Consider the following 26,572-nt stretch of genomic DNA (forward strand, 5'->3'; position numbering starts at 1 on the left):
GGTAGTGCTTGATCTGTGAGGTTCTTTTCAAACATGATAATTATCATTTCAGTCACAGAGTTATGAAAACGCATGTTTGAAATGACCTTTGACACCCGTGGCAAAATATACCGAGGTGTGTTACATGCCTATACTGAAATAAATAGGTGCTAGGTAGCCCTGAACTTTGTGCAATAAGTCTTCAACCTGCTGCACTTTAAAGCAAGGTGAAGGACCCCTGGGGGAAAAAATTACTTCTTGCTCTTAACAGATCTGATTACAGAGCCCACAACAAGCAAGTCTTCAGAGCTAATGGACTGCAGGCAACACCACATCTAGCCACAGGAATGCTTTATTTTTAAATTTGTAGTTGTCTCTGAAATTTCAAAAGTCGATTTGGAAGTTCCTGTTTGAAATAGTGGGGATTTTTTGAGGAATTTCAACAGAAGCAAAAGGAGTTTCAGTAAGGCTATAAAAACTCCTGAAGGTGGTTTCACATGTCTATACTGATGACACGTAGCAAATGTTATTTGGAATATTTTGATGAGGAAATGTGTCATTGTCCCTTGAAGAAGCAAGCTAGACATGTGAGGCTGCTGGATAACAAAAAGGAGGAAGAGACTCTGTTCCTATTCCTGGTTTGCAAAGAAAAGGAGATAAAAAAAAAGGGTAGCAGCAATAAGCAGGGAAAAGAGGGGAATCAACTTCTTTGCTGTGGAAATATATTTCAGCTCAGAACACAGCTCTTATTTGAAGGGGGGGGGGAGTATGTTCTGGAAACGTTTCCCCAAGTTTTATACTCATGGAATTCTGTTAATTCTGCTGGTGCTGGGAAAAGGGGATGGGTTTATAATTTTCACTGATTCCTCCTTTCTGCATGCCTGTGTGCCCTACTCTGGCAGTTTGTGGGACCCTTCAAAACAAAAGGTGGCCCTGAGGGACATGGGGGAATCACTTCCCTATCTCCTTTCTCCAACAGGAAGCCTCCATTGGTCCCAGTTCCCTGTGTGAGTGGATAGAGGCATTCTGGAGGCTTTCTGCACAGGAGAAAATCTTACTCCAAATTCATACACACCAAAGAGAGAAACAACACTGTGTTTATGGTACTAGAGAATCATCTCTCTCCACACACCCACACCCACACCATAAAGGAAAAGGCACAAAGTTTAGTGAAGTTGCCAGGACATTAATGGAGTATACCTTTAAAATGTAGCATTGCAGGGATGCTTCATGAAAATTCAGCAGAATCATGCCCTTTGACAGCATTCGCATTTGAAGGAAGACGTGCCACTGCATCTCTAAACCATATTCCTGGAAAACTGATGCAAGAAAGATAATATGTAGAGATAAATAATTTACAAATACTGCCTGAATATGAGCAATCCTCTTGCACCAGTAGTTTCAGAGCCATTATGCATGTCAATGACTAAGCATTACAATATGGAAGGGTAGACAATCACTACTATAACACAATTCTCTGTTCATTTCGGTGGGGGCTGGCCAGCGAACTAGGCTATACAGCAGCAGGAGAGCTTGGTGAATGGAGGAAGCAATGCAGTAACATGTTTACTTAAGCATTTCTCAAGTTTTCCAGTTCAAAAAGGGGAGAGCCCACTGTGTGTCCAGAGTTTTTGAATTGGGGAAAAAAAACCCAGAAAGACCTAGTGCTTAGCCTTTGTACATTCACCCACCAGTTTCAGCAGGTTAACAGGAACCCTGTTACTCAGTTGAATACTTCCTGATTGTTGCAAAGTATCAAGTGGGTCTTTCAGCGTTCCATTTTTAGATGGAAGGATAGCATTTGTACACAGGTTGAAAACAAGTAATGGTTCAACATGGAAGAACTAATTTCGCTGAACAAACACAGCCTCTTCTTCCTTTCAGCTATAAATTTGCTGTTGATGATGCAAAACGAAAAGAACCAAAGTTGTTTGTTAATGACATTGAGAAATAGAGATTAGAAGCAGGAAATGGGTACGACCTTTGGAATCTGCTTCCCAGGTTGTTTCATGGTACAGTCAGAGTGTTTGGAGCCAGATTTTCCTAATGATACAGACATACTGATCTCCTTTTAATATGCATTTCTTGCAGGCAGCATGCTTGGGGCAGAAGTATCGTTAAAATTAAGGTGATAGGATAGCTTTCCAGTATTGCTCTTACCTGGCAAAAAAAGCAAATGAACTGGGGGAAAGAACTATTATTTACCTTTGTTGTGTCTCCTGTAATGAAACTTGGGGAGGTACAGTATAACAGTAATGGATGTAAGTTTTCATATCAAGTGGTGTTATTATTTTAATACATTACATGAGCTATTTTAGAAGCAAAAAAGCCTTGGGACATAATAGGAAAAAAGTGAAATATTGTGAAACTGTTCTGTAATTTTAAACCTAGAACCAGGAGGAAGTTTGACTTCTCTAATTGACAGCCCTGACACACTTTCAGTACAGGCTTGCCTAGAGACCAAGCAGTGATTTCAGGCACATATCCGAATTTATAATACAGAGCATTTTAAACACTGAATAATAAGCACAGAACTGAGCTATGTAAAATGCTATTAGGAAATATAGTAAGTATTTACTATAATGGCTACATTTTCTTGATATATTTTGTTTCTATTAGATATTGAACAGATATTCTAAAAGTGCTCTTTTATCTGGCAAGACAAAAACTCAAAAGCTTAGTTTGAAAGCTCAGTTATATCTTTGCCAGTTGCTTTATACCATCAGTAAATTGCAATGTTTTTTTGTTTGTTTGTTCACATTCTGACCAGGTGCTCATCTACAGCTTGTATTGCTTTCATCCCTGGTCACATCCACACCACTCATTTAAAGCACTCTTATACCACTTTAATAGTCATGGCTTCTGCCAAACAATAGTGGGAACTGATGCTGAGTTGTTCGGCATCCCTTCACAGTGCTGCAATTCCCAGCACCCTTAACAAACGACACTTCCTAGGGTTTTGGGGGGAGAAGGCATGGCTGTTAATGCTGTACGAGTGCCTGGTGTGGATGTGATCTATGTCTTCATTCTAGATTAAAAGGAGCTCAAAATAAGGCACCTGCCAACTTCTGAAAACTCAGGTAATACACAAGTAGGTCAGAATCAAGAGAACAACACAACTAGTTCCACTAGCTCAGGAGGGTTTGGGTCTACGCTGGAGTCAGGCAGGCGGTCCCAACCTCAGCATCTTCTGTAAACTCTTAGCTTTTAAAGTTCAGTGTGGACTTTCATTGTGTACAGGGATCATAGAGAGAGTGGTCAATGGAGTGTCGTGTGCTAAAAAGGGTGGATTTTGTTGCAGTCAGGAGTGTTGGGTGTGGGTGTTTTGCAGACCATAGTGAGATGGCTGCCTTTGGTAGCTGATTTTGTGCATCATGAATGGGCAGGAGTTGTCTGTTCTTTAATTTCTTTTATTATTTAATTTATTGTCGTTGATGGTTATTGTTGTTTTCACCATCATTTTGCTGACAGGTGATGAGGTGCTTATGGGATTTTGTGATTCAGGCGGCAAAAATAATTTGATAGGCTATAGGTCCTAAGCTTAGGATGGCCGTATCTTCTTCTTTACACGGGACAGTCCTCTGCAGGGCTCTTGGAGGATAGTGGTGGGGGAAATGTATTTGCATGTAAGTTTATAGATATTTCTTTAATACATGTACCAGATTTTTCTCTCATATTGGGTACACATACACACACAGAGAGAGACCCTACCATTTTTACAATGCTCTTTAAAACATGTTTGTAGCACTCTGTTTATAATTCCAGGGTGATGTACATACAACACAGTGAGTTAAATATAAAATGCAACACTAAAACATTGGAGAAAACCCTTACTTTTTAAAAGAAGCAGGAGATTGCATGAACAAAAATGTTTCAGCCTAGCTCCAAGAAACCAGCAGCGTGCTGGCCAAGCCTCTGTAGGGAAAACATTCAATAAATGGAATGCACTGCTAAAAACGCCTGTTTCTTTGTTGCATATCACACCACTAATAAAGGGCTTAATAGGAAACCAGAGGCAAGGGGTGGGCTCCATTTGTTCCCCACTGTAATTTTATCTTGGGACATGGTGTAAAAGTACTATACAATATGAATGATAGTAATAATTAGTTGGGAAATGCATAAATCCACAGAGGATTTCAATAGGTATGGCATTAGCCCAGGCGACCACCAGGCTGCCAGTCCTATCTGTTGAGTTATAATGTTTGCCAATTCATTCATTCTCAATGAGGGTTTCTTGGCTGTAATATCATCGGACAGCAAGCATTACACTGTCAAAACATGGGGGTTTTTTTTGTTTAAAAAGCATGCTGTGTTGATGAAGGAACAGTCAAAATGGCTTGAGCTAGGAAGTCAAGTCTTACCCAGTGCTTTTTTTTCTAACAAAAAATGTTTAGGGGTACTCTCATTTTCCTGCTCATATTGAAATACTGCCCCTCAATGAGGCCAAACTTAGATTCACAAAATGTTTAGGGGTATACGTTCCCTGCGTCCCCCCAGAAGAAAAGCACTGGTCTTATCAATGTATTTGAGTCCTTACATTCTTATGATTTACTTACTTGGGCTTTAAGTGAGCTTTTTGCAGTGTGTGCCAGCAAAGGCTTCTCAGCAATTTTAGCCCTCTTCAGGATTGATGCCAAGTTAGAAGGACCTCTGGACTAGTCTAGCTTTTAATTCCTTTGCTCTTAAGATCTCTGGCAGAAATATTTACAGATAATCTATGAAGCAAGCAGGATGATAACTTATTATATAATGGTATTTTCTTATGAACAGTTTTACATAGTTAGTTGCCCTGAGTCAATAACCCCTTCGTTCTCTTGTAACTTGGATTTTATTCCTCTCTTACATAATTGCTCCCGAACAATTTTACATTTCAGAGATAAAGAGGGAGACATAAAAACAAGCAGAGAGAGAATGCGAGAGAGAGAAAGTTATTTGTATCCTATAGAATGGATAGAAATGAGTAGGAATGACGCTTGCCCCTCCTGACAGCCCCCCAAGTAAAACTGAATTCTTAATGTTTATATTGAAAGCCAGTGTAGTGTAGTAGTTAGTGTTCTGGACTAGATGGTGTGGGGGGGAGTAATGTACACCACCTTGATATTCTTGGAGGGACAGGTGGGATAGATAGATGATAGAGATAGATAGATAGATAGATAGATAGATAGATAGATAGATAGATAGATGGATGATAGATAGATAGATAGATAGATAAATAGATAGATATAGATAGATGATAGAGAGAGAGAGAGAGAGAGAGAGAGAGAGAGATAGATAGATGATAGATAGATAACTCAAGGAGCTTTCAAATATTCCGTATTTATACATAAAAATCCTAATTTAGTCATTGCCCCCCCCTCCTGCAAACAAAAAAAATTACCTTTGGGATGGGTGCAGTTAGAATCATAGAATTGTAGAGTTGGAAAGGACTGTGAGGATCATCTAATCCAACCCTGATGGAGCTTCTCCACCCCCATCATTCAACCTGGACACTGATGTCCAGCGCCCAGGGCCTTCTAGTGGTTCCTTCACTGCGGGAAGTGAAGTTACAGGGAACCAGGCAGAGGGCCTTCTTGGTGGCGCCCACCCTGTGGAATGCCGTACCATCAGATGTCAAAGAAATTAACAACTATCTGACGTTTAGAAGACATCTGAAGGCAGCCCTGTTTAGGGAAGTTTTTAATGACTGATGTTTTGATGTATTTTTAATGATGATTTGTTTTTGTTGGGAGCTGTCCAGATGGGCAGGGTATAAATATATTATTATTATTATTATTATTATTATTATTATTATTATTAATTACCACCCCTGCAATGCAAGCAGGCATCTTTTGCTCATCATGGGGCTCAAACTCACAACCTTGTACCAACTGAGCAGCTAACCCAGAGTTGTAGCAGGTGGTGGATTGCTTCCTTCACACATATATCCATTGTATGCAGGCAACAACCAATTTACCCATGTCCATTTGATGCATGGCCATGCATGAGTGCATCATGGCCACAAAAGGAAGCAGAATGGGGCAGAGGCATAACAGGGTGGAGCAGGCTTATGCATGCTTCACGGCCACACGTGATGACCCAGAATGCAACTCCCATGCAAATAGGGGGTTGTCTGTAGTCAGGTGTGTACTGGGGCAGGGTACACCATAAGCCACACAGTACACTATGTATTTTTCATTATTAGTTGCTGTATATGTATCAGCCCTTCCAAAAGCAACAAAGGTATTTCCATTTGTTGTTGTTTAGTCATTTAGTCGTGTCCGACTCTTCATGACCCCATGGTGCAGGAGCACGCCAGGCACTCCTGTCTTCCACTGCCTCCCGCACTTTGGTCAAACTCATGCTGGTAGCTTCGAGAACACTATCTAACCATCTCGTCCTCTGCCGTCCCCTTCTCCTTGTGCCCTCAATCTTTCCTAACATCAGGGTCTTTTCCAGGGAGTCTTCTCTTCTCATGAGGTGGCCAAAGTATTGGAGCCTCAGTTCATGATCTGTCCTTCCAGTGAGCACTCAGGGCTGATTTCCTTAAGAATGGAGAGGTTTGATTTTCTTGCAGTCCATGGGACTCTCAAGAATCTCCTCCAGCACTATAATTCAAAAGCATCAATTCTTCGGCGATCAGCCTTCTTTATGGTCCAGCTCTCACTTCCATACATCACTAATTTCCATTTATTAAGCCCTATTAAAGCCCATGGAAGAGCTTATGGCGGTCAGATGATTGCCAAATGTGCGTAAATCAGAGGGAGAGAGTTAGCAAAGTGTAAGCATGCTTGGGTTGGAGTCATGGCGACATTGGGATCAAAAGTTACAGCCTTCCTCCCCTTGCTCACTTTAGCCTTCTGCATTGTGTTTATGTGTGTGTGTGTGTGTGTGTGAGAGAGAGAGAGAGAGAGAGAGAGAGAGAGAGAGAGAGAGAGAGAGAATTGGGCTTCTGTGGTTACATGCAGTATTAAAAGCAGCAAATACAACCTGATAACTTACAAGTTGAGAGTTACTCGCATTCCTTTTATTGAACAATTTCTGGCTGGATGATATGACTGTGCAGTTTCATCTGCTAAATCTGGAAGAATAATACTCTCTAAGCATGTAATTCCTCACCATGCTGTAAAATCCCATTATGAACTTAATGTGGCAAAGATGACTACCGCAGCCAGCTTCCAGCTTCTTCTGTGTAAAATGTCACTGTTGTTACAATTTACCTTTAGGAGCTTCATCCCCAGATTGTTAGCAGGCAGAAATTCAATGTATTGAATGCCATGTTGAGGAAACCTAACCTGCCACATCTTGGTGTGATCTTATTTGTGCTATGGCACCAACCGAGGTTAACCATCCTCTTCCTGATCCCTGTCTTGAAGGGAAAACTCTTCCTGATTTTTCCATGTGTTGCAGGCAGTGAAGAGGAGGTGGGATCTCTCACTTCTACTCTATGTTCACTATGGTCTGATGCAGAAGGAGAGGGTGGGAGATTTAGCTGACGATGAAATCTGCTACTGAAATCAAGGGTTATTTGCAGTCTCCAGGCCGCTCTGCCTGGCTCTTGGGAATACCCTTCCTCAGGACACACCCCTTATCCTCAGGCCAAACGCTCATTGGCATCCTTGAGTGTTTTTGCCTGGCCACAAATACATCCTCAAACTCTAATCATGTGTCAGGGGCTGGATTGGGGAGGAATGGTGGGGGCCACCCCCCTTCTCCTGAACCTTCCCAAGGGCAGCAGGAGGACAGTATTGATTTAGAACAGTAGCTTGCAGAGGGGCATAGTCCAGAGGGGGAAAGCTGGGAAATACTGGGTGAGGAACAGCTAGAAGAGGAAACACCATGAGAGAGACAGTTGGCAGATTCCTGGACAGCATTCCTTACCCACCTTCGCCTAAGACTAGACGGGCATTGAGAATGATAGAACAGAGAGCTCAGCGGCAAGAAACTCAGATTACCCAACATAGGAGTGATGTAGATTAATGGGGATGGAGGGGGTAAACCTGTACTGGGAGCAACACCATTTCTAGAGAGGTATGCATTCCTTTTCTCTCTCGCTGTGATTATGAAAGAAACTAACTGGTAAGAACGCTCCTTTTGTTTGATCTGCTTATTTACTGCCTCTGGGGGAGGGATTCGATTCCCTGAAGCCTGACATCATGCTTCTTATTTGTCTGGCTGGAGGATAGAGAGGAATGTGGAAGTAAATTTTGTTGCTGTGCCCACTTCGCTGCTGCCTTTGCCTATGGCTGGCATGTGGCCTCCGTAAGTTTGGCTTCAAGGGCTTGTGCTCACCTGGTTTGAAAAGGATTCCGTGCTGGTTGAATTTTGATACAAAAGAAATATTGTGACTTTGTATAATATTAAATCCACCAGCTCTTGTCTCGTTTTACCCTTACCGAGTTCACAGCTCTGAGGATGTTCAAGCGGGGTTTTTTTAACATTAGGCTCTTACTGTGAAGAGGGGGTGAGATCTCTCTCTCCTCAGACAGTAGCTAAGGGCAATAAACAGAATGCATAAATATAAATCTATGAAGGAGATCTTAGTCAGACAGTGATTATTGACAGAGGCAGTGCCTTTTGTGTGTACTAGCTGAGGCAAAGGAAGTTATTTATTGTGAAAAGCTTTCTAAAAAACAATAACTCCCCCCCCCTTTGAAATGCAATAGCCACTGGATTTCTCACACACTAGTAGTGTACAAATAATTGCGTTTATTTAACATAGTTATTTTCCTATGTGTTAGAAACTTTAAAAATGAAACTAGTCAAGATGTGAAAGCAAGGACAATGTGAAGGTCTCTGACTTCCGCCATTCAACAAGTACTAAAAGTTATTGATTTTTTTTCAGCTAGTCCCTCAGAGGTTTAATCTGATTTCAGCTCGTTGGTGAATCTGGTATCTTCTCTCTCTTACATCATTGATGTTGGCTTATATTTAGGATGTATGTTCTGTATTATTTTATTAATACTATTGCTGCAAGTTCATCATGCTATGAACAAAATTAAATAATAATAAAAAAAACAGTGCCTTGAATCGTGATCTGGCACACGGCTTGAGGACACATGCTTTCCTAATTGATATTGCAGCACAGATAAAACAAGAATATAGGGAATGTTGCCAAATTAAGGTTGGTTTCAAAAAAGATCAATACAACAAGATCCTAATGCCCTTTCATCCATCAAAACATCTGTGAGCATTTCATTAAATTTAAAACTTTTCATGAACCTTACTTTTTATAAATACCATACTTTTCCGTGTATAAGACTGTTTTTTTACTCTAAAATAATGTTCAAAATCTGGGCTCGTCTTATACATGGATAGTATCTCCCCTCATTTTCTTAAATTGGAATCCTCAAAAATAGGGGGCGTCTTATAGATGGAAAAATACGGTGTACATTTCTAAAGAGATCTCGGCATGGAGTAGGTGCAAGTGCAGATGCGACATTAAAAGCATTGGATTGGTTTCCATGCAGCACCTGCCCCACCCCGAACTCCCACTGCCTCATACCTTCCGCTCTTGGTTGGTGCCAGCAACCCGCCATATTCCCAAGGTGCAAGCAAGGCAGCCTCCCCAGCTGCTATGGTTATAGAGGAGCTCTAAATAAAATTAAAGAAATGGCAGGATGTGACATTCAGCTTCATTTGAAGATAACTCTTTTGGCATATTTAAAAGGAGAGACACTGACACTGATGATTTAGAATTAATTGCTGCTGCAAGCACTGAGTATTCCAGAACACTAGAAATCCACACAGACAATCCAGACTGGAAAAATAATAATTTGGAGACATTGAATTGCTCAGTTTAACATGCATCTTATTTAGCTACAGTCCTAGTTTAATGTTAATTTAATGTTGGTGGTTTATTTGCTTTTGCTGCAACTGACTGTTTTATTTAAACAGTGTTAACTATTACGTGTTTCATTTATGTGAAACAAGTCAGTGATTATAATAAACCCATTCATTCATTGCTGGTAAAATTTACTCATTTCTCAAGAAGTAACTCGAGGAGAAAAATTAAGAGATTTGTTGAAAGAGTCTCTTTTTATTGTTATTTTTTTGGAATAATGATTTTGAAGATAAAACAGAGCCATATGTTTTCTTCTCAGAGTTGTAAATAAACGCTGCTTCTGTTTATTATCATTATTATATGGTCAAACAGTTTGCGTTGCCAAGGTATTGAATCCTAATTTGTCTTCTGTTTGGTCCATATTTTATTATGTTCTAAATGCAAACTGATATGCAAATGGGAAGAACTGAACTGAAGTCTGAAAAAATGAGAAACAGAGAGAAACATAAACTGATGGGTCTGCCTATACTTAGTCTATGGGACCTTCTTGTGTATGGGCAATGGAGTACCCTGTTGCTAGGAGCAATCCTCTAGCCTAAAGTCTAGCACTCTATCGTCTCTCAGTCTGCTTCCACCTTTAATAATATTAATAATTAATAATTATAAATAAATAAATAAATAAATAAATAAATAATAATAATAATAATAGTAATTCTTTTACTCCCCATTTGACTGGGTTGCCCCAGCCACTCTGGTTGGCTTCCAACACAAACACAGCATCAAACATTAAAAGCTTCCCGAAACAGAGCTGCCTTCAGATGCCTACGAGAAATTACCATATTTTTTGCTCCATAAGACGCACCAGACCATAAGGTGCACCTTGTTTTGGGAGGAGGAAAACAAGAAAAAATTATTCTGAATCCCAGAAGCCAGAACAGCAAGAGGGATCTGGCTTCTGGGATACCGTGTGGCTGTTCTGGCTTCTGGGATAACCGTGCCAAGCCTCTTCAGGGCAGCGGGATGAAGGCTCCCTGTTGTGACGTGGGGTTTGTGATTTCAGCTCTCTTGACATAATATGCTGGAGACACTTCTCTAGTAACACTTCTTTATTAAAGCAACAAGACTGAAACCTGAGGAGGGGAGAGCTGCATTTATAGGGACAGGGAACTAGCTAGAAGGGATACATTTTGGAGGGAACAATATCAGGCAATCACAGTCCTGCCTTTTGGAGGCAACCAATAAGACAGAGGATCCAAATACAGCAGCTTAAATGAACCAATAGTAGCTGTACCCTCTGGAACCAAAAGGCAGTTACTTTACCCTAATGCAATTACAGACAATAATAATACAGATATAAAATCCTTTGACTCAATACACAACACCCCTCCCCCCCCCCTAGTGAGCACAGCAGACGTAATCTCTCAGGTACAACTTCTACTTGATCTCCTGACAACAGGTGTTGCCGGTTCTGGATTGGGTGTCACCTGTGGTAGGGGGGCTGCTATAGGGGTTTTGTCAGGAACAGATGGAGTCCCAGACATCTCAGGGTCCCCTACCTGCACCTCGTCATCCTGAGGACTAGCAGACCCTGGTTCATTTGCTGAAGCCCCTGGTGATTTCACCTCTGGGCCATTTTCACTCTGGTCTTGCAGCTCTGTGTCGTTAGCCAGGGATGAATTATCAGACTCCTCCCTGCTGAGCGCCCGGCGCCTCAGCTGATCTATATGTCTCTTCTAAACTTGCCCATTTTCCAAGGTCACATAATAGGACACAGGTCCACTAGCCCGGGTGACCACACCAGCCACCCACCGCGAACCTCGTGAATAGTTCCTCACCCAGACCAGATCTTCAGGGGCGAAATACCTTGTTGTGTCAGTCTCAGCCTGGGGGTTTGCTCTTGAATTACGGTTTGGCATTTTATCCGGGTGGACATAATCCAGCACCGTTACCAATCTTCTACCCAAGAGCAGCTCAGCTGGCGACTTGCCCGTCGCAGTACATGGCGTCGCATGCTGCAAAAATAACATTCGCGCGATGCGAGCTGACCAGTTACCCTCCATTAAGCGCACAATGGATTCTTTGGCTGTTCTTACCATGCATTCCGCCTGCCCATTGGAGGATGGGTGAAAGGGCGCGGATGTGACCCCTCTTATGAAGTTATCAGCCAAGAATGCCCTGAATTCTTGGGATACAAAAGCTGCCCCATTATCTGATACAATGGTCTCAGGTAACCCGTGGGTTGCAAACAGCGGCCTCAACACCTTGATTACGGCAGCTGATGCCATGCTAGGGACCATCGCCACTTCTAACCATTTGGAATATGCATCGACGATAACCAAAAAGACCTTCCCCTGGAATGGCCCAGCAAAATCTAAGTGCAGCCGGCTCCAGGGAGATCTGGACTGCTCCCACCAGTGAACTGGTGCTCTGGCCACTTCTGGCCGCACCTCTTGGCATGCCTTGCATGTTCGTACCCATTGTTCTATGTTCTGGTCCATTCCAGGCCACCACACATAACATCGGGCTAGCGACTTCATCCTGACCATTCCCAGGTGTCCCATGTGAAGCGTCTCAAGAACCCTGTTTCTCAGTGGTGCTGGGATGATCACCCTATCTCCCCACAGGAGACAACCCTTATGCATGGATAACTCGTGCTGCCTTGTCGCATAAGGCCTGAATTTGTCTTCATGCGGACCACCTGGCCACCCCCTCCCCACCCAAGTGAGCACACGGGAGAGAACAGCATCTTTCCTCGTTTTCTCAGCAATATCAGTAGCCGTTACAGGAGCCCCCGGAAGTGTTTCCAGCATCATTATGTGCTCCACTGGAGCAGGATCCTCATTGCTCCCGCCAGGAAGGGGCAATCGACTCAGCGCATCAGCGTGGCACAACGGTTTCCCCGGCACATGGGTCAAGGTGTACTGGAACCCGTTCAGGAATATAAACCAACGCAACATTCTGGGGGAGAGAATTTGTGGCGTTTGTTTGTTCGGGTTGAACAACCCCAACAGTGGTTTGTGGTCCATTTCAATGGAGAAATGACGACCGTACACATAATCATGGAACTTTTTGATTCCTGCCACAATTGCAAGCGCCTCTTTGTCAATTTGAGCATAGTTGCGCTCCGTGGGCGACAACGTACGGGAATAGAAAGAGATGGGCTTTTCTGACCCATCGGGTTCCCTATGACTCAGCACCGCCCCCAGGCCGTATTGAGAGGCATCACATGCCAGGACCAGCGGCTTCGATTCATCATAATGAGCCAGGACGCTCTTGCTACTCAGCATTCCTCGCAAGGAGTCAAAAGCCTTCTGCTGCTCCTGCCCCCATCGCCACACATTCTTTTTCTGCAACAGTCTATGTAATGGTTCAGCTACTGAAGCTTTCTGGGGTAAGAACGAATGATAAAAGGTAATAAGTCCCAGGAATGACTGCAACTCCGTCTTGTTCTGTGGTCGTGGTGCCTCGATGATGGCCTTAACCTTAGCATCTGTGGGGTGGATGCCTGATGCATCAATTTTAAACCCCAAGAATTCCACAGTTTGTACCCCAAAACTGCATTTTTCCTTTTTTAGTTGCAACCCCGCCTCCTTGAACTTGAGCAACACTGCACAGACACGCGCAACCAGTTCCTGTGGGTCTTTTCCAGCAATCAAAACGTCATCAAAAAATGGCAAGACCCCCGGCAGACCTCTTAACAGGCGTTCCATGAGCCCTTGAAAAATCCCTGGGGCCACACAAACTCCAAATTGTAATCTGTTAACTCTGAACGCCCCTTTATGTGTGACAATAGTCTGTGCTTCCGCTGATTGTGGGGTTACTGGCAGCTGTTGGTAAGCTTGTGCCAGGTCAATTTTGGCGAACACCTTGCCCCCAGCCAGTTTAGCCAACAGATGTGATACGACTGGAATGGGGTATGAGTTTCCTCTGAGTGCCTTATTGATAGTACATTTGTAATCAGCACAGATCCTGACTTCCCCATTTGCTTTAAGGGGCGTGACGATTGGAGTCTCCCACTTAGCGGAGTCCACGGGTGAGAGAACTCCCTGCTTGACCAATTTATCCAGCTCTGCTTCGATCTTGGGTTGCAGTGCAAATGGCACTCGCCTTGGTTTGAGTCGGATTGGGGCCACCCCAGGGTCCAATTCGAAGTCAACTGGGGGCCCTTTATAACAACCCAGTTTTCCATTAAAGAGACCAGCAAATTCTTTGCATAATGCCTCGCTCATCTCAGGGCAGGTTTGGATTGAATTAAGCCCTGATATACTCAGTCCCAGGGCGGGGAACCAGTCAGTGCCCAGGAGACTGGGGTGACTGCCCTTCGCAATCACCAGTTTGAGTACCGCCTGTTTGTCCCGGAACTGTACTCTCACGGCACACATTCCCATGACATGGATGCGGCCCGCTGAGTATGACTGCAAAGTTGCCGGAAAGGGCTCCAGAGGGGGCAACTTACCCCTGGGGAAGAATGTCCTCGCGGTCTGGTCCGACACGATAGTGAATCCAGATCCGGAGTCCACCTCCATGTCGCACAGCTGACCCTCAATCTTCACCTTGACGTGTGCCTTGCCTTGCGCTGGAAACTGCACGACCCTCCCGTTGATCTCCGTTACGTAGTGGCAGTCCTTTAGAACATGGTTTGCTGTGGGCGATCTGCGATGCTCCAGTCTAGGTGCTCCTGTCGCTCCCAACGCCGCCGATCTACAGACCCTGGCGATGTGACCTGTCTTTCTGCACGTCCGGCACATAGCATCCTAGAAACGACAACTCTTCCGCTCATGGTTTCCGCCACAACCAGGGCACCTGCCTCGGTGATCTTTGTGCACTGTGCAGGCCTGACGCACTGACTCGACGCCACGGACTGGGCTCTGGCTCGGAGTAGCCTCTAGCTCGTCCATGGCATGCGCAACTTCTATCTGTGGTTTAGGGGCCCTGCGACTGGCATCAAGCTCCTCTCTTTCATAATTCTCCGTGGCGGTGGTGTCCTTCAAGGCTGAAGCAAGGGTAACCTCTTCTTTAGCCACGATGCGTCTTCTGGCTTTCTTGCTGCTCAGACCACCGACAAACCGATCGAGGAGAGTCTCTTCTAGATCTTGGAAGTCGCAGTGCTGAGCGAGCTTCCACAGTTCAGCTAGAAATGCAGATATAGACTCCCCAGCACGCTGCTGCCTCTTATGAAACTCCATCCGCCGGGCCATCTTGGTCTCAGTAGGCGCTAAATGGCTTGTTAGGCAGGCAAGAATATCTTTGAGAGATGTCTCACTTAGCTTCGCTGGGGCAAGCAATGCCTTGGCCAGCTTGAAGGTCTCAGGCCCACAGTAGCTCAGGAATGTGGCCCTTCTTTTGCTGGCATCGGTGATCCCTTGAGCCACTGCGAAGAACTCGAAGCGTTCGACGCAGTCTTCCCACGTGTGGGGCTCTGATGGCTGGAAGGGCTCCAATACCCTTGGACTCTCCATTGTCCTGTGGGCAGGGTCGTCTTCTCAGCTGGCCAGTGAGTCTTGTTCTTAGCTACAATCCGGACTCTGAGGCAGGGCTGCGTTTAACCGCTCCTCAGCATTCCGGATCCCACCTTCGTCGCCAGTTGTTGTGACGTGGGGTTTGTGATTTCAGCTCTCTTGACATAATATGCTGGAGACACTTCTCTAGTAACATTTCTTTATTAAAGCAACAAGACTGAAACCTGAGGAGGGGAGAGCTACATTTATAGGGACAGGGAACTAGCTAGAAGGGATACATTTTGGAGGGAACAATATCAGGCAATCACAGTCCTGCCTTTTGGAGGCAACCAATAAGACAGAGGATCCAAATACAGCAGCTTAAATGAACCAATAGTAGCTGTACCCTCTGGAACCAAAAGGCAGTTACTTTACCCTAATGCAATACAGACAATAATAATACAGATATAAAATCCTTTGACTCAATACACAACACTCCCCCTGCCCGAAGAGGCTGCACACGGCTAAGGCAGAAGCCAGGACAGGCATGTCGCCCCTTCAGCAAAGCTGGAGAAGGAACAGAAGGAGACCCTTCTGTTCCTCCTCCGGCTTCGCAGGACAGGCGCGTTGCTGAACAGAAGGGGCTCCGTTCCTCCTCCCGCTTCGCTGAAGGTGCGCTGCGCAGCTCTACCTCTCTGTGCAGCGCTATTCGCTCCATAAGACGCACTCACATTTCCCCTTACTTTTTAGGAGGAAAAAAGTTCATCTTATGGAGCGAAAAATACGGTATATAGCTTTTTAACTCTTTGACATCTGCCAAGAGGCAGTGCTGGATTAAACGCTGTGGATGCCCCTAAGAAGTCAAAATTGGGGTGCAGAGGGGGGCTTGCAAATTATCTCCTAATAAGTTTTTTATTTCACCAACCAAAAATTTAAATAAACCTAAACAATATTATTTGAGCCGTTGTCATGGGGCCCCTAAAAGGCGTAGGGCCTATAGGCCAGTACCTAATCTGGCACTGCCAGGAGGGCATTCCACAGGGCGGGTGCAACTACTAAAAAGGCCTTGTGCCTGGTTCCCTGTACCTTCACTTTTCACAGTGTCCAGATTAAACAATGGGTGTGGAAAGGTGCCTTCCATGCCGCCTGCACTGGAAAACTGACACTGGAGTATGTGAAACCCCAGGTGTAAAGGTAAAGGGACCCCTGGCCGTTGGGTCCAGTCACGGATGACTCTGGGGTTGCGACGCTCATCTTGCTTTACTGGCTGAGGGAGCTGGTGTACTTGCACTTTGACGTGCTTTTGAACTGCTAGGTGGCAGGAGCAGGGACCGAGCAACAGGAGCTCACCCCATCGCGGGGATTCAAACCACCGACCTTCTGATTGGCAAGCCTGGATTAGTGCTTGTTGCTAAATTGAGTGTCTCTGGATCCTGGGAGCTCTAGTTCAGTGTCAGAGTCCCAGTTCAGCACCTCCAAAGGGTGCACCACTGGTGTTCCTGAACCAGCTGGTTGCTCCTTCTTTGGGTCAGAATCCTCATAGTCCAGTGCTATTTTTTCTAGAAAAAGAGGTGCCAGAACTCACTATGAACACCTGAGAGGTGCCAGAACTGAGTTCCAGCTGAAAAGAAAAGCCCTGCCATAGACTATCAGGAACATAATACCACAGGAACACACAAATTACTCACCTGAGGTTAAGCAGGGGGGGATTTTACCCTGAAAAATCCCAAGGAGCCCTGACTGCATTTTATTATGATGTATTATTGTTGCTTTGGGAGACACTTTCCAAAATGTGTGTCCAGTAGTTGTGTATTCAGACCCGATTTCCCTGGTACATGAATTCCATTTACTTCAACACACGAGGCATATTGTTGGAAATAACTAGGGAGTGTTGTCATTTCCTCCTGCTGCATAAAATATTTGTGTGAATGGCAACTTGCTACGATTAATCATGTTAAGTAGTAGCATGTAGTATGACTATAAAAATCACAGCCAGCGCATTAAATACATCATACTCATTCAGGATAAAAATTAGTGACTTTAAACACATGTAATTGTATGCATTTTAAACTAGTGTGTTTAAACAATCCTGCCATGCTGCCATAGTGCAATTAACACACTGCACAGAAGACATTTATCACAGTAATTTCCGTAGGCAGAGGGATATCAGATATTCTCCTGTGTAGAAATCAAGCATTTAATGAGTTTCAACTTGCCTGTATTTAACAGCTGAGATTTGAGGAGCTGTGCTTTAGTTTCTATTTTAAGGCAGAGTGTGATTAGTTTGAATGTCTTTGAAACAGTGGAGTCATATATTAGACGCCAGGAATGTAACCAATGCCAGGGGGAGGGCAAGGAGGGAGAGATGGTATAATCTAAAGTAATGGCATTTGATAGTGAATAAAGGAGGTTAAGAAGCCAAAGTTAACATACTGGGGGGGGGGCATTTCTTTAAAATAGGAAACACAGGCCAAGTTAAAAGGGAAATACCATGTAAGAGAAATAAAAAGCTTCATTAGACTATTAATGATCCCAGTAGATGCATATTGCGTTTAAATTAATGCTTTGCTTTCAGAGGAAGCAGAATTACTGAGCTTCAGCTGATGATGCAAAGAGATTTACAGGAGCTGAACATCTGTGATTTCCTGACTATTGACCCTTTAGATAAGTTATGGGTGTTTTGGTTTGGTATTTTTTAAAATTGTGTTACTTGTAATTTTCATTCTTTAAATATATTTTTCTACCAAAGAAGGGAAAAGATTGCTGTTTGAATTAAATATATTCTCTTTCCCCCCCTACAGGGTCTTCATTTTGGTGCCTCTTGGACATTGTCCCTATTAAGAATGAGAAAGGCGATGTAGTTCTGTTTCTATCCTCTTTCAAAGATATAACGGATACAAAAGTGAAGGTTTCTCTGGAAGATAAAAAAGAAGGTTCGTATCATTTCCAGAATAAAAGGGGACATGTTTTCAGAGAAGTGTGACATGAAACAAGAGTGAAAAATGTACATTACTGTAGAAGTGACTAGGCTCTAACTCAGTGGAAAAGGTATGTCATGAATTTATGTCATTTGCAGTGTTATAACCATATTGAGCCTAGAAAATTAGAACTTTACTGCTTGTTTACTGTTGGAATTGCAGGAGACTCTGCTCCATGTGTCACAATTGCTTAGTTCACATGTGTCCAGCAGTAGTTCCGTACTGAAATCACACCATAGTTAATATTTAGTACGTTTATATCCCACATTTCCCCCCATCATGCAACTCAAGGAAGCTTACATGGCGTTCCAAGGTGGTTTCCTATTCATCACTGAGCAGACCCAGACTTGCTTACCTTCAGAAATGTGGCCAGATCATGTGTCCTCAGACCATGTTCTGGACACCAGTAGGGCTGGCATATAGTTTTCATCTGTTTCTGAAAGTAAGTGTGACAGAGGCACCAACTATAGGGGACGGAAGGCGCTTCAGCCCCCTCAATATTTGTGGGTAGGGGGCTGAGCCCCCCTCAATATGGAGCAGACTGCCATCCTCCCACTGCGCGCTGCCGCTGGGCACCACTTGCACGCCGGGCAGGGGTGGGACACATAGAGGGAGCATGACATGCAAATCATGTCACACAACGCAGAGTCCCCTCAATGTGAGGGGCAAGTCAGCGCCTTGGAGAAGTGGGTAGCTACTCTAATTCTCCTGGGTGCAAATACTTGGCGCCTGTAAGCACTATGGTGCCCTTGACATCTTTCTGCAGCATCAATGAAGCCTCTGAACCACCCACACATCTCCCGGTCCCTTTTTGTCATGAGCTGGTTATTGATTTTCCCTTGAAAAACCCATAGAGCTGAAGGAGGATGTCAGAAGAGTAATTCTCTTTCCTACTTCCTCTTTCAACTTTGTATGCTTTTTCAAGGCTCAGATCAATTCTACGGGATCTGACTTTTACCCAGATCTCTTGAAAAGGCATCTATCTCTTAGGAAGGTGATCTAAGGGAGAGGAGAGGTGATAAGAGGGGATGATGGTGCCCATAGTACTTGCTCAAAATGGTTGACATTCTCTGAGGTAAACGGTCACATGTTGTGATTTTATCATAAATGTTTCATTAAAATGGGGAAAGGGCCTGAGAATTCACATATCATATGAAAGATGGAAATAACTGCAATGATTATTTATAAGGTTTAAGGAAAGCTTCCTATTGATTCAATGTCAAAAAGTATAAAACTTTTTACAGGCTAAAATATATTAATAATCTGGAGGTATAGAGATCCTTGAGGTAAATGTTAAAAAACACAGAGGAATTGTGAAACAGTTAAATTATTTTGGAGATCACTTATAAGAGTCTTTTGAAAGTTGTTTTTAGCTGACACTACTCATCTAGTGCACTTTGAAGCATTAGAGTCATTAAGGCCTATAATAGTGCATTAGAGACTACAAAAAGTGAGATGCCCCAGAAACATTTAGCATACCTAATTGTTTATGTCTCTTTACTGCAAAATGTAAACAGTTCAGTAATTTACCACAGCAAACATTTAGAAATGGAATGGCTGTTCTAGAGAAATAAAAAGGCATTTTATCCAAGAACGAAAATTAGCAATATTAGAAATGGGGATTTTTCTTATTGGATTAATCTTACGTGTCAAATTCATGGCCAGTGGTATTCCAGGTGAAACTGATCACTATGAAGTCACATAGAGCATGAAGGCAGATGTCCACATATCTGCTAAGTCTTCATACACACCAGTTGTGATAGCCCAGTGGAATTTTTGACTTTTCTTGTACAGTTTGGGCTCATGCTACACTATAAACTGCTTTTGAATCCTCAGTTACAAAGTCTGCTTCAGCACCAGGTAACATGCAACTGTTAAGATTCCTGCTCCGTGATTGCAGTCATAGGATTGTTGTCTATCACATGACGGTGTATGTTTTGACTCCACAGTGTGGGAAGTGACGGAGACAGGATGTTTGTGTTACTGTGTTCCGTGAAGTGGGACTATTGTCCTTTGGTCTTTTTCTCTTTGCTGTCTGAGAGAGAGGGAGCCACGTTGCAGTGCTCTCTGTGTGTTTATATGTAAATAAAGTAGATTAGCCAAAATGCTGAGTTGCTGAGTTCTGTTACGCAAGCTGTGAAGACTCTGTGGATCCCTAAGTGTGCTGATGTCTGTTGGCATCAGTCGCTGTGATGTTCAGGCAGAAGAAAGCTTTTGAAGCTCCCGAACGATCAGCCAGGAAGGAGAGAACATGCTAGTCGGGCATGTGTCTCTGCCAGGGTCCTACTCAAGAGTAGGACGAGCTCCTGACAGCAACACCATTTTCAAGAAATGCAGCAAAAATATCCCTTGGGCTCATGAAAATAGTTTAATGGTTCTTTGGACCTTTGCCAATATTCAGTATTTTCAGTTGCATGCTTATAAAATACAAGGAATGCCTAGGAAAAATAGATAGAATTGTGAACTACAGAATAGTTTAGAAAAGAAAATATTATCGTCGTTTTCCAAAGCCTTATTTTTCAGATGAGTAATGCTAGCCAGGTAAATTCAGTTACACATTATCAAGATTTCTGTAAATATTTATGGTTCTACTATGTACCTTCCGGGTTTTTGTTATAATTATTATTGCTGCTGCTGAATTTCTATTAGGAGCAAAGAAAAAGCTAGACAAAATTGATTTCATAAAGCAGCAATACACTGGGGAGAATAATTCCATGGGGATAATAGTTAATAAAAATTTTTTTAGGGTTGCCACAGTAATCTGCCAGCTATGATTACCGATGTGGATATTATTATTCTGGTGGAGACTCTTCATTATGTCTAAATCTTATGCCTATTTATTTTCCCACACCATCATAGTTGTTGATGAAACATCATCCTCACTCTTCCAACCTTTTGCCTAATTTACTCCTGCCATATTCACTGTAGAGTACTGAACTTTACACTTGGCTACTAGACAACAAGACCTGGCTTGCAGATTCCTGGTCCTACAAGTCTAAGACCCTGGTACCAGTGATGCTTCAAGAAAAAGGACTGAACCCAGACTTTCACAAAGCCTGCTGTGAATTACAGGGCTATGCTTCCTTGATCCCATGAGCTGCCATAACCTTGCCCTAGCCCAAGGCCCAGAAATTTGAAAAAGGGGAAAGCAGTAGCACTGGGCACTTCTAAATTCCAGTGTAATCTGTCCTTACCCGATGCGGCTGAGGACTACAAGTTCCAGAAATCCCAGCAGGAAACTGACAGAATACCGGGGATTCTGGAACTTGTATTACCAGTATGCAATATAGGAAAAGGCACTCTGTTGGGAGGGTCTGATTATTTGTCTTCAGTTAAGTTTCAGGACAGGTTAAGGAAGAGGTAGTGGTGGATGCTTTGACCTTTAATGAATGTCCTAAATAACTTGGGACCATGTTACTTGAAAATATTGCCTTCTACAGAACTGTTGTCCTGTTCAAGCATGACTAGATGTTGAGCTCCTCTGGAGTCTTTTTCTTTCTGTCCTGCCAACATTTGGTGCGTGTGCTTGGCTGGAACTTATGAAAAGGCCTTCAAGTCATTTGTGATCATTTTATTGGAATACTCAGACATGGCTGTGGTCCAACATCTTCAGCTTCATTCGGTGCCCAGGAATTCTAGTATTATAAGAGAGGGAGGAAAACTTTTATCCATCCATTTTCTCCATGCAATGCATAATTTTATAAACTGCTTATTCACCTTACCCTTGCAGTCACGCAAACAGCAATTGAGACTCAGATTTAAAAGACGAAGTGGGCTGGGTTTGATCAACAGTTGCCAATTATGATATGAATGTTGCGAAAGCAGCAATGGGAGAAGGAATTCTAGAAAGGTGGAATTGTACAGCTAATACAAGGGCCCCCTACATTCACCATAAAAGTAGTCTACACACAGTTGACAAAACAGCTCATATATTCAGTACACTATTGGCATGGCAATTATTTTGAAACAGCAAATTTCCACAAGTGATATTTAAATTTGTAACTTTTAACGAGAAGCAGTAAATTACTTTTCAATTATCCACAAGTTGCACTGCTAATTAGGTTCCATACAAAGAGTTTTCCATAACACTCAGTGTCATGCATTTTAAAGTCAATCAACCTTCTCCCTCCCTCCCTCCCTCCCTCCCTCCCTCCCTCCCTCTCTCTCTCCCCCCCCCCCCGTCCTTTTAAATCCTCTAATCAAATACTGCTTTGAGACACTATTTGTCGCCAGATTTAGCATAACCTGACTAAAAAGGATGGTTCTTCCACAGCATGCAGGAAATGTGCTGTGCTATTTTAGAAAAGCTGTTTTGCTTTCAAAGAATCAAATGAAAGTTTAGCAGTCACCGCCTGGCAAGGGTTATTTCAGTCCCTTGCATTATGTTGAGTAATGTATAGGAATGATTCTAATACTGGTTACGTCTTTGTCAACTGTGTTTACATTCAAAGCAATCTTAGCTGAATCACCAAATGTATTAATTACTTCCAGATCTTATAGATGAACACTGGCAACATCTTTCCTTGATCTAATTTAGCCTGCTGCTTATATGTTTGTGTGGGCCAGGCTGAAAAGAGCCAAGAAATGGGGAAATAGACATATAATGCCTTGCATCCTAGACCACCTATTCATCGCCATCTCTCATCTTGCCTAGGGTCCCTGGCTTCCCTTCCCTTCTCTTCCTGGGCCTTTCTGCTTACTGCTGACATTCCTCTAGTAATTGCCTGCTCTTTTACCCAAAGTGTTCAAAAATATCCACCATTACGCATAGTAAAAATAAAAATAAAAATCCTAATAAAAATGTAAAAGCATTTTAATGCAAATTTCTCATAATATACACATTTTATATGCAATTTGCCTGATAGTCATCTTTTTGCAAACAATTTATCCTAATATAAAGTACTTTATGTTATTTCACTGATATATGCATTTTGATGCACACTTTCCCTTAATATACACATTTTAGAAAACCTTATCACAAAATTTGGAGAAGAGTAAATATTGAAGGAAACCTATTTTCTGTTCACATATTATTTTGGAAGGTTCAAAGTAGGTAGGTTCACATTAAATCCTAACAGAACCGAATTTCTCTGCCATTCCTAGTGTTAATTTAAATAGATGCCCACTCAAAAACAATAATCAAACCCAGATATCACGGACACAATGTGGTTCATGAGATGACAGTACTTGAGAAAGGATTGGGGCATAATCTATAAATAGGTTAGCAGATGAAGCTTTAGGTAACCATCATCCACTTACTTGAAGGTAAAGGGACCCCTGATCATTAGGTCCAGTCACGTACGACTCTGGGGTTGGGGCGCTCATCTCGCTCTATAGGCCGAGAGAGCTGGTGTACAGCTTCCGGGTCATGTGGCCAGCATGACTAAGCCGCTTCTGGCGAACCAGAGCAGCGCACAGAAATGCTGTTTACCTTCCCACTGGAGCAGTACCTATTTATCTACTTGCACTTTGTGCTTTTGTACTGCTAGGTTGGCAGGAACAGGGACTGAGCAACGGGAGCTCACCCCCTTGCAGGGATGCGAACTACCGACCTTCTAATTGGCAAGCCCTAGGCTCTGTGGTTTAACCCACAGTGCCACCCACGTTGTGCATATCCACTTACTTACATAAGAAGAATTATTGAGATAAGGGGCATTCTGCAGATACCAGAAGGCCAGTATCTTGTTTCCAACCAGACACCCCTCTGAAGCCCATGAATAAAGCACAAAGGTATAGCAACTGACATTCATAGGTGAACATCTGCACATCTTGGACAATAAATTGCATGGGTTTGCCAATTCATGCTGATTATGAAGTTCTTGGAAAGATGCTTAGCCTCTGTGGCACAGGTTTTTATAAAGACTTGTTCACCCAATTATTGTGGCAGATTCTTCCCAAACCTGCATCACTATGGAAGATCCCATCTGTGGCAATAGACTCACCTGCATTGCTTCAGCCTTTTGAGACCAAGTGAGCCACACTTATAAGATGTGAGATTTCTTAGAAAAGCTGTCAACAAATAACTATTATTGAATGCCTGGCTTTGCTCCTGAATTATGGATAATCTTTATCATCTTCCAGGGACTAAAGTTTCACTGCAGGGTAGAAACATTTTCTCAAATGAGAAAGGTCACTTAATAAACAGAGGAATATACTCAAGAGCTGAACCAACTGTATGCAAAGACACAGAATCTGCTCAATTGCAGCAGCATTTGTGCAGAGAAAATTCATTCAAGTCAAAGGAAATTCTTTGCACAGTGAAAAGCATGAAAAGCATGATTTTGCTGCAGCATTCAAAGACTGACAGAATGTAGAATCAATGCAAATATTTCATCTTCTGAATAAAATATAGGCCTGGTGTTGATGGCTGGTAACTATTCTGCCCATATGATTATCACCATGGATACTCTATAGCCATCTGTTCTCAATCACTATTACGTGCCAATGACACCTACATTCTGGACATAGAGTAAATAATACAACAGTATGTTGTCCTGTGCTTTTATTTGGCTTAGGTTTTCTTTTGAGCTTCTGAGGTCCAGGTTTTCACAAAATTTGGAATGTTGGGCAGAGGTTTAGAATGCGGCAGAAAATTGAGCTTGGTGCAAATTTCAGTTATGGGAATGCTGAGAATATCAATTTTGGGGGTGCACCTTGATGACTTTTCAGGTTTCAAACTCGTGATTGTGAGTTCAAACAATGCACCTGGAAGAACTGCTAAAGCAAGGAGGGCGCACAATACTGGTTAAAGGCACAAATTTAGTTAAACTAACTTATTTTGCTACCTGACAGAATAATGAAAGTGCAAATCTACCATATTCAAGGCAGACCTAATTCATTAATGATTGCATGAATTATTCATGCAAAGTATGAACAGGGCTACTTTGAGAATCAGTTGCTTAAAACCTATGTGGCATTTGAAGAAACATTTTTGGAGTCTTTCTTCATATCTCTGTGTTGCGAGCAGTCTAAATAGGGAAAATCTTCCACATAAAAGCACAATAGAAATAAAGGAACTTTTTTTTTTTAGACCTGTCACATCATGAGAGGCAGATATTGGCCCGTGAAACATAATTAAAATCTGTCAGATAAGACTACCCACTAAAATACAATAAAAGTAAAGCATAATATCCACCAAAGTATTGAGTTGCATCTAGACTAAGGGATTGTACACACTTTCGCTTGTCCTGCCACTTCCCCTCAGGAAAACTCATCGTTTACCACTGAATTGGAACAAACATCTCTGGATATTTCTGTAAGTTGATGTTTGTTCCAATTCAGTGATAAGCAGCTGGTTTTCCTGGGGAAAGTAGCAAGACCAATGAAAAACCGCTCAGACCCACAAGACAAGTGGAAACCTCTCAGATATGTGCTTTTTGGGCACAGAACAAGCGGAACAGTGGACGAGCCCTATGTTAGTGGTACCAAGTTCCCACAGAAATCAGTGAAGCAACAAGCTTGAGCTGCAATCCTGTACCCTTTCCCTCTAGAAATAAGCAGCATTGAACTCAATGGGACCACATTGCACATGTTTCTAGAAAATTTACTGATAACAGCAGGGCCTTTTCAATAAGGCCATGCAACTCTAGAATAGCTTACTGAGAAGTCCATTTGCAAGCCTCCATGTTGATGTTTCAAAAGAAACTCAAGACCTTGTTTGTCATTCAGTTCTGACTGTACTCACATTGGTAGGGTTTGAACCCTCACACAGCATTATTATTATTATTATTTAAAAAGACTACATTTTAGTGCACTTTTCTGGATATGGGTGAGGTTTGGTTCTTACTCTGTATCTCTGGTATTCAAGTGGCTGGGAGTTGTTGGAGTCCAACAACATCTGTAGCATCACAGATTCCTCATCCGTGCTCTAGGGTAAGGATTCTTCCCGCTGTTTGGTTAAGTCTTCAGACTTGACCCGGATCCACTTGGGCCTCACATGCACTATCGAGAGCCACATCAGTGATGCTTTATCTAATCAGAATCCATTGTGCCACCTGCACCTATGTTTTCACAAAGGGTCAAATCTGTGATAAAAGCACAGGAATTTTCCTAGGTGAACCAGTCCAGCACATTTCCCTCTAATAATCTGAGCCAAGCCTACCATTAGGCTATGTGAAGCAACCGCCTCAGGTAGCGGATGCTTAGGGCCAGCGGTAGCAATCTCACCTATTCCTACTGAGCCACCAGCCATTGCCCTTTGGCACCACATGGTATCTTCTGGCCACCCTAATCTGGCTTGCTGCTTCAAGGTTTGGTACTGAAGTAAGATTCAGCTGTTGGTCCTGGAGTATGCTTCTGTAAGTAGAATTAGAGGAGGCACTTCTTGTTCTTTGCTTCAGGCACCAAAAGGTTTTAGGCCAGTCCTGCTAACCACAGGCAGTCACATGCCTCCAGAAGCAGGACGTTATGATTTAGGT

The 26,572-nt window shown here is 42.9% G+C and overlaps 1 protein-coding gene across 2 annotated transcripts in view; it reads left to right on the forward strand.

The window, feature by feature from the left end:
• The window catches only part of KCNH8 (potassium voltage-gated channel subfamily H member 8), a 175,608-nt gene that overhangs the window by 59,513 nt on the left and 89,523 nt on the right, over nucleotides 1-26,572 (forward strand). For both annotated transcript variants that reach the window (XM_081881916.1, XM_081881917.1), the window contains exon 3: nucleotides 17,979-18,110. In XM_081881916.1, the coding sequence (XP_081738042.1) occupies nucleotides 17,979-18,110 (132 nt within the window). The remainder of the gene's footprint in view (nucleotides 1-17,978; nucleotides 18,111-26,572) is intronic.

This window comes from Podarcis erhardii (genome assembly GCF_964252035.2).
Source record: "Podarcis erhardii genome assembly, chromosome: 12".
Taxonomy (NCBI): Eukaryota; Metazoa; Chordata; class Lepidosauria; order Squamata; family Lacertidae; genus Podarcis; species Podarcis erhardii.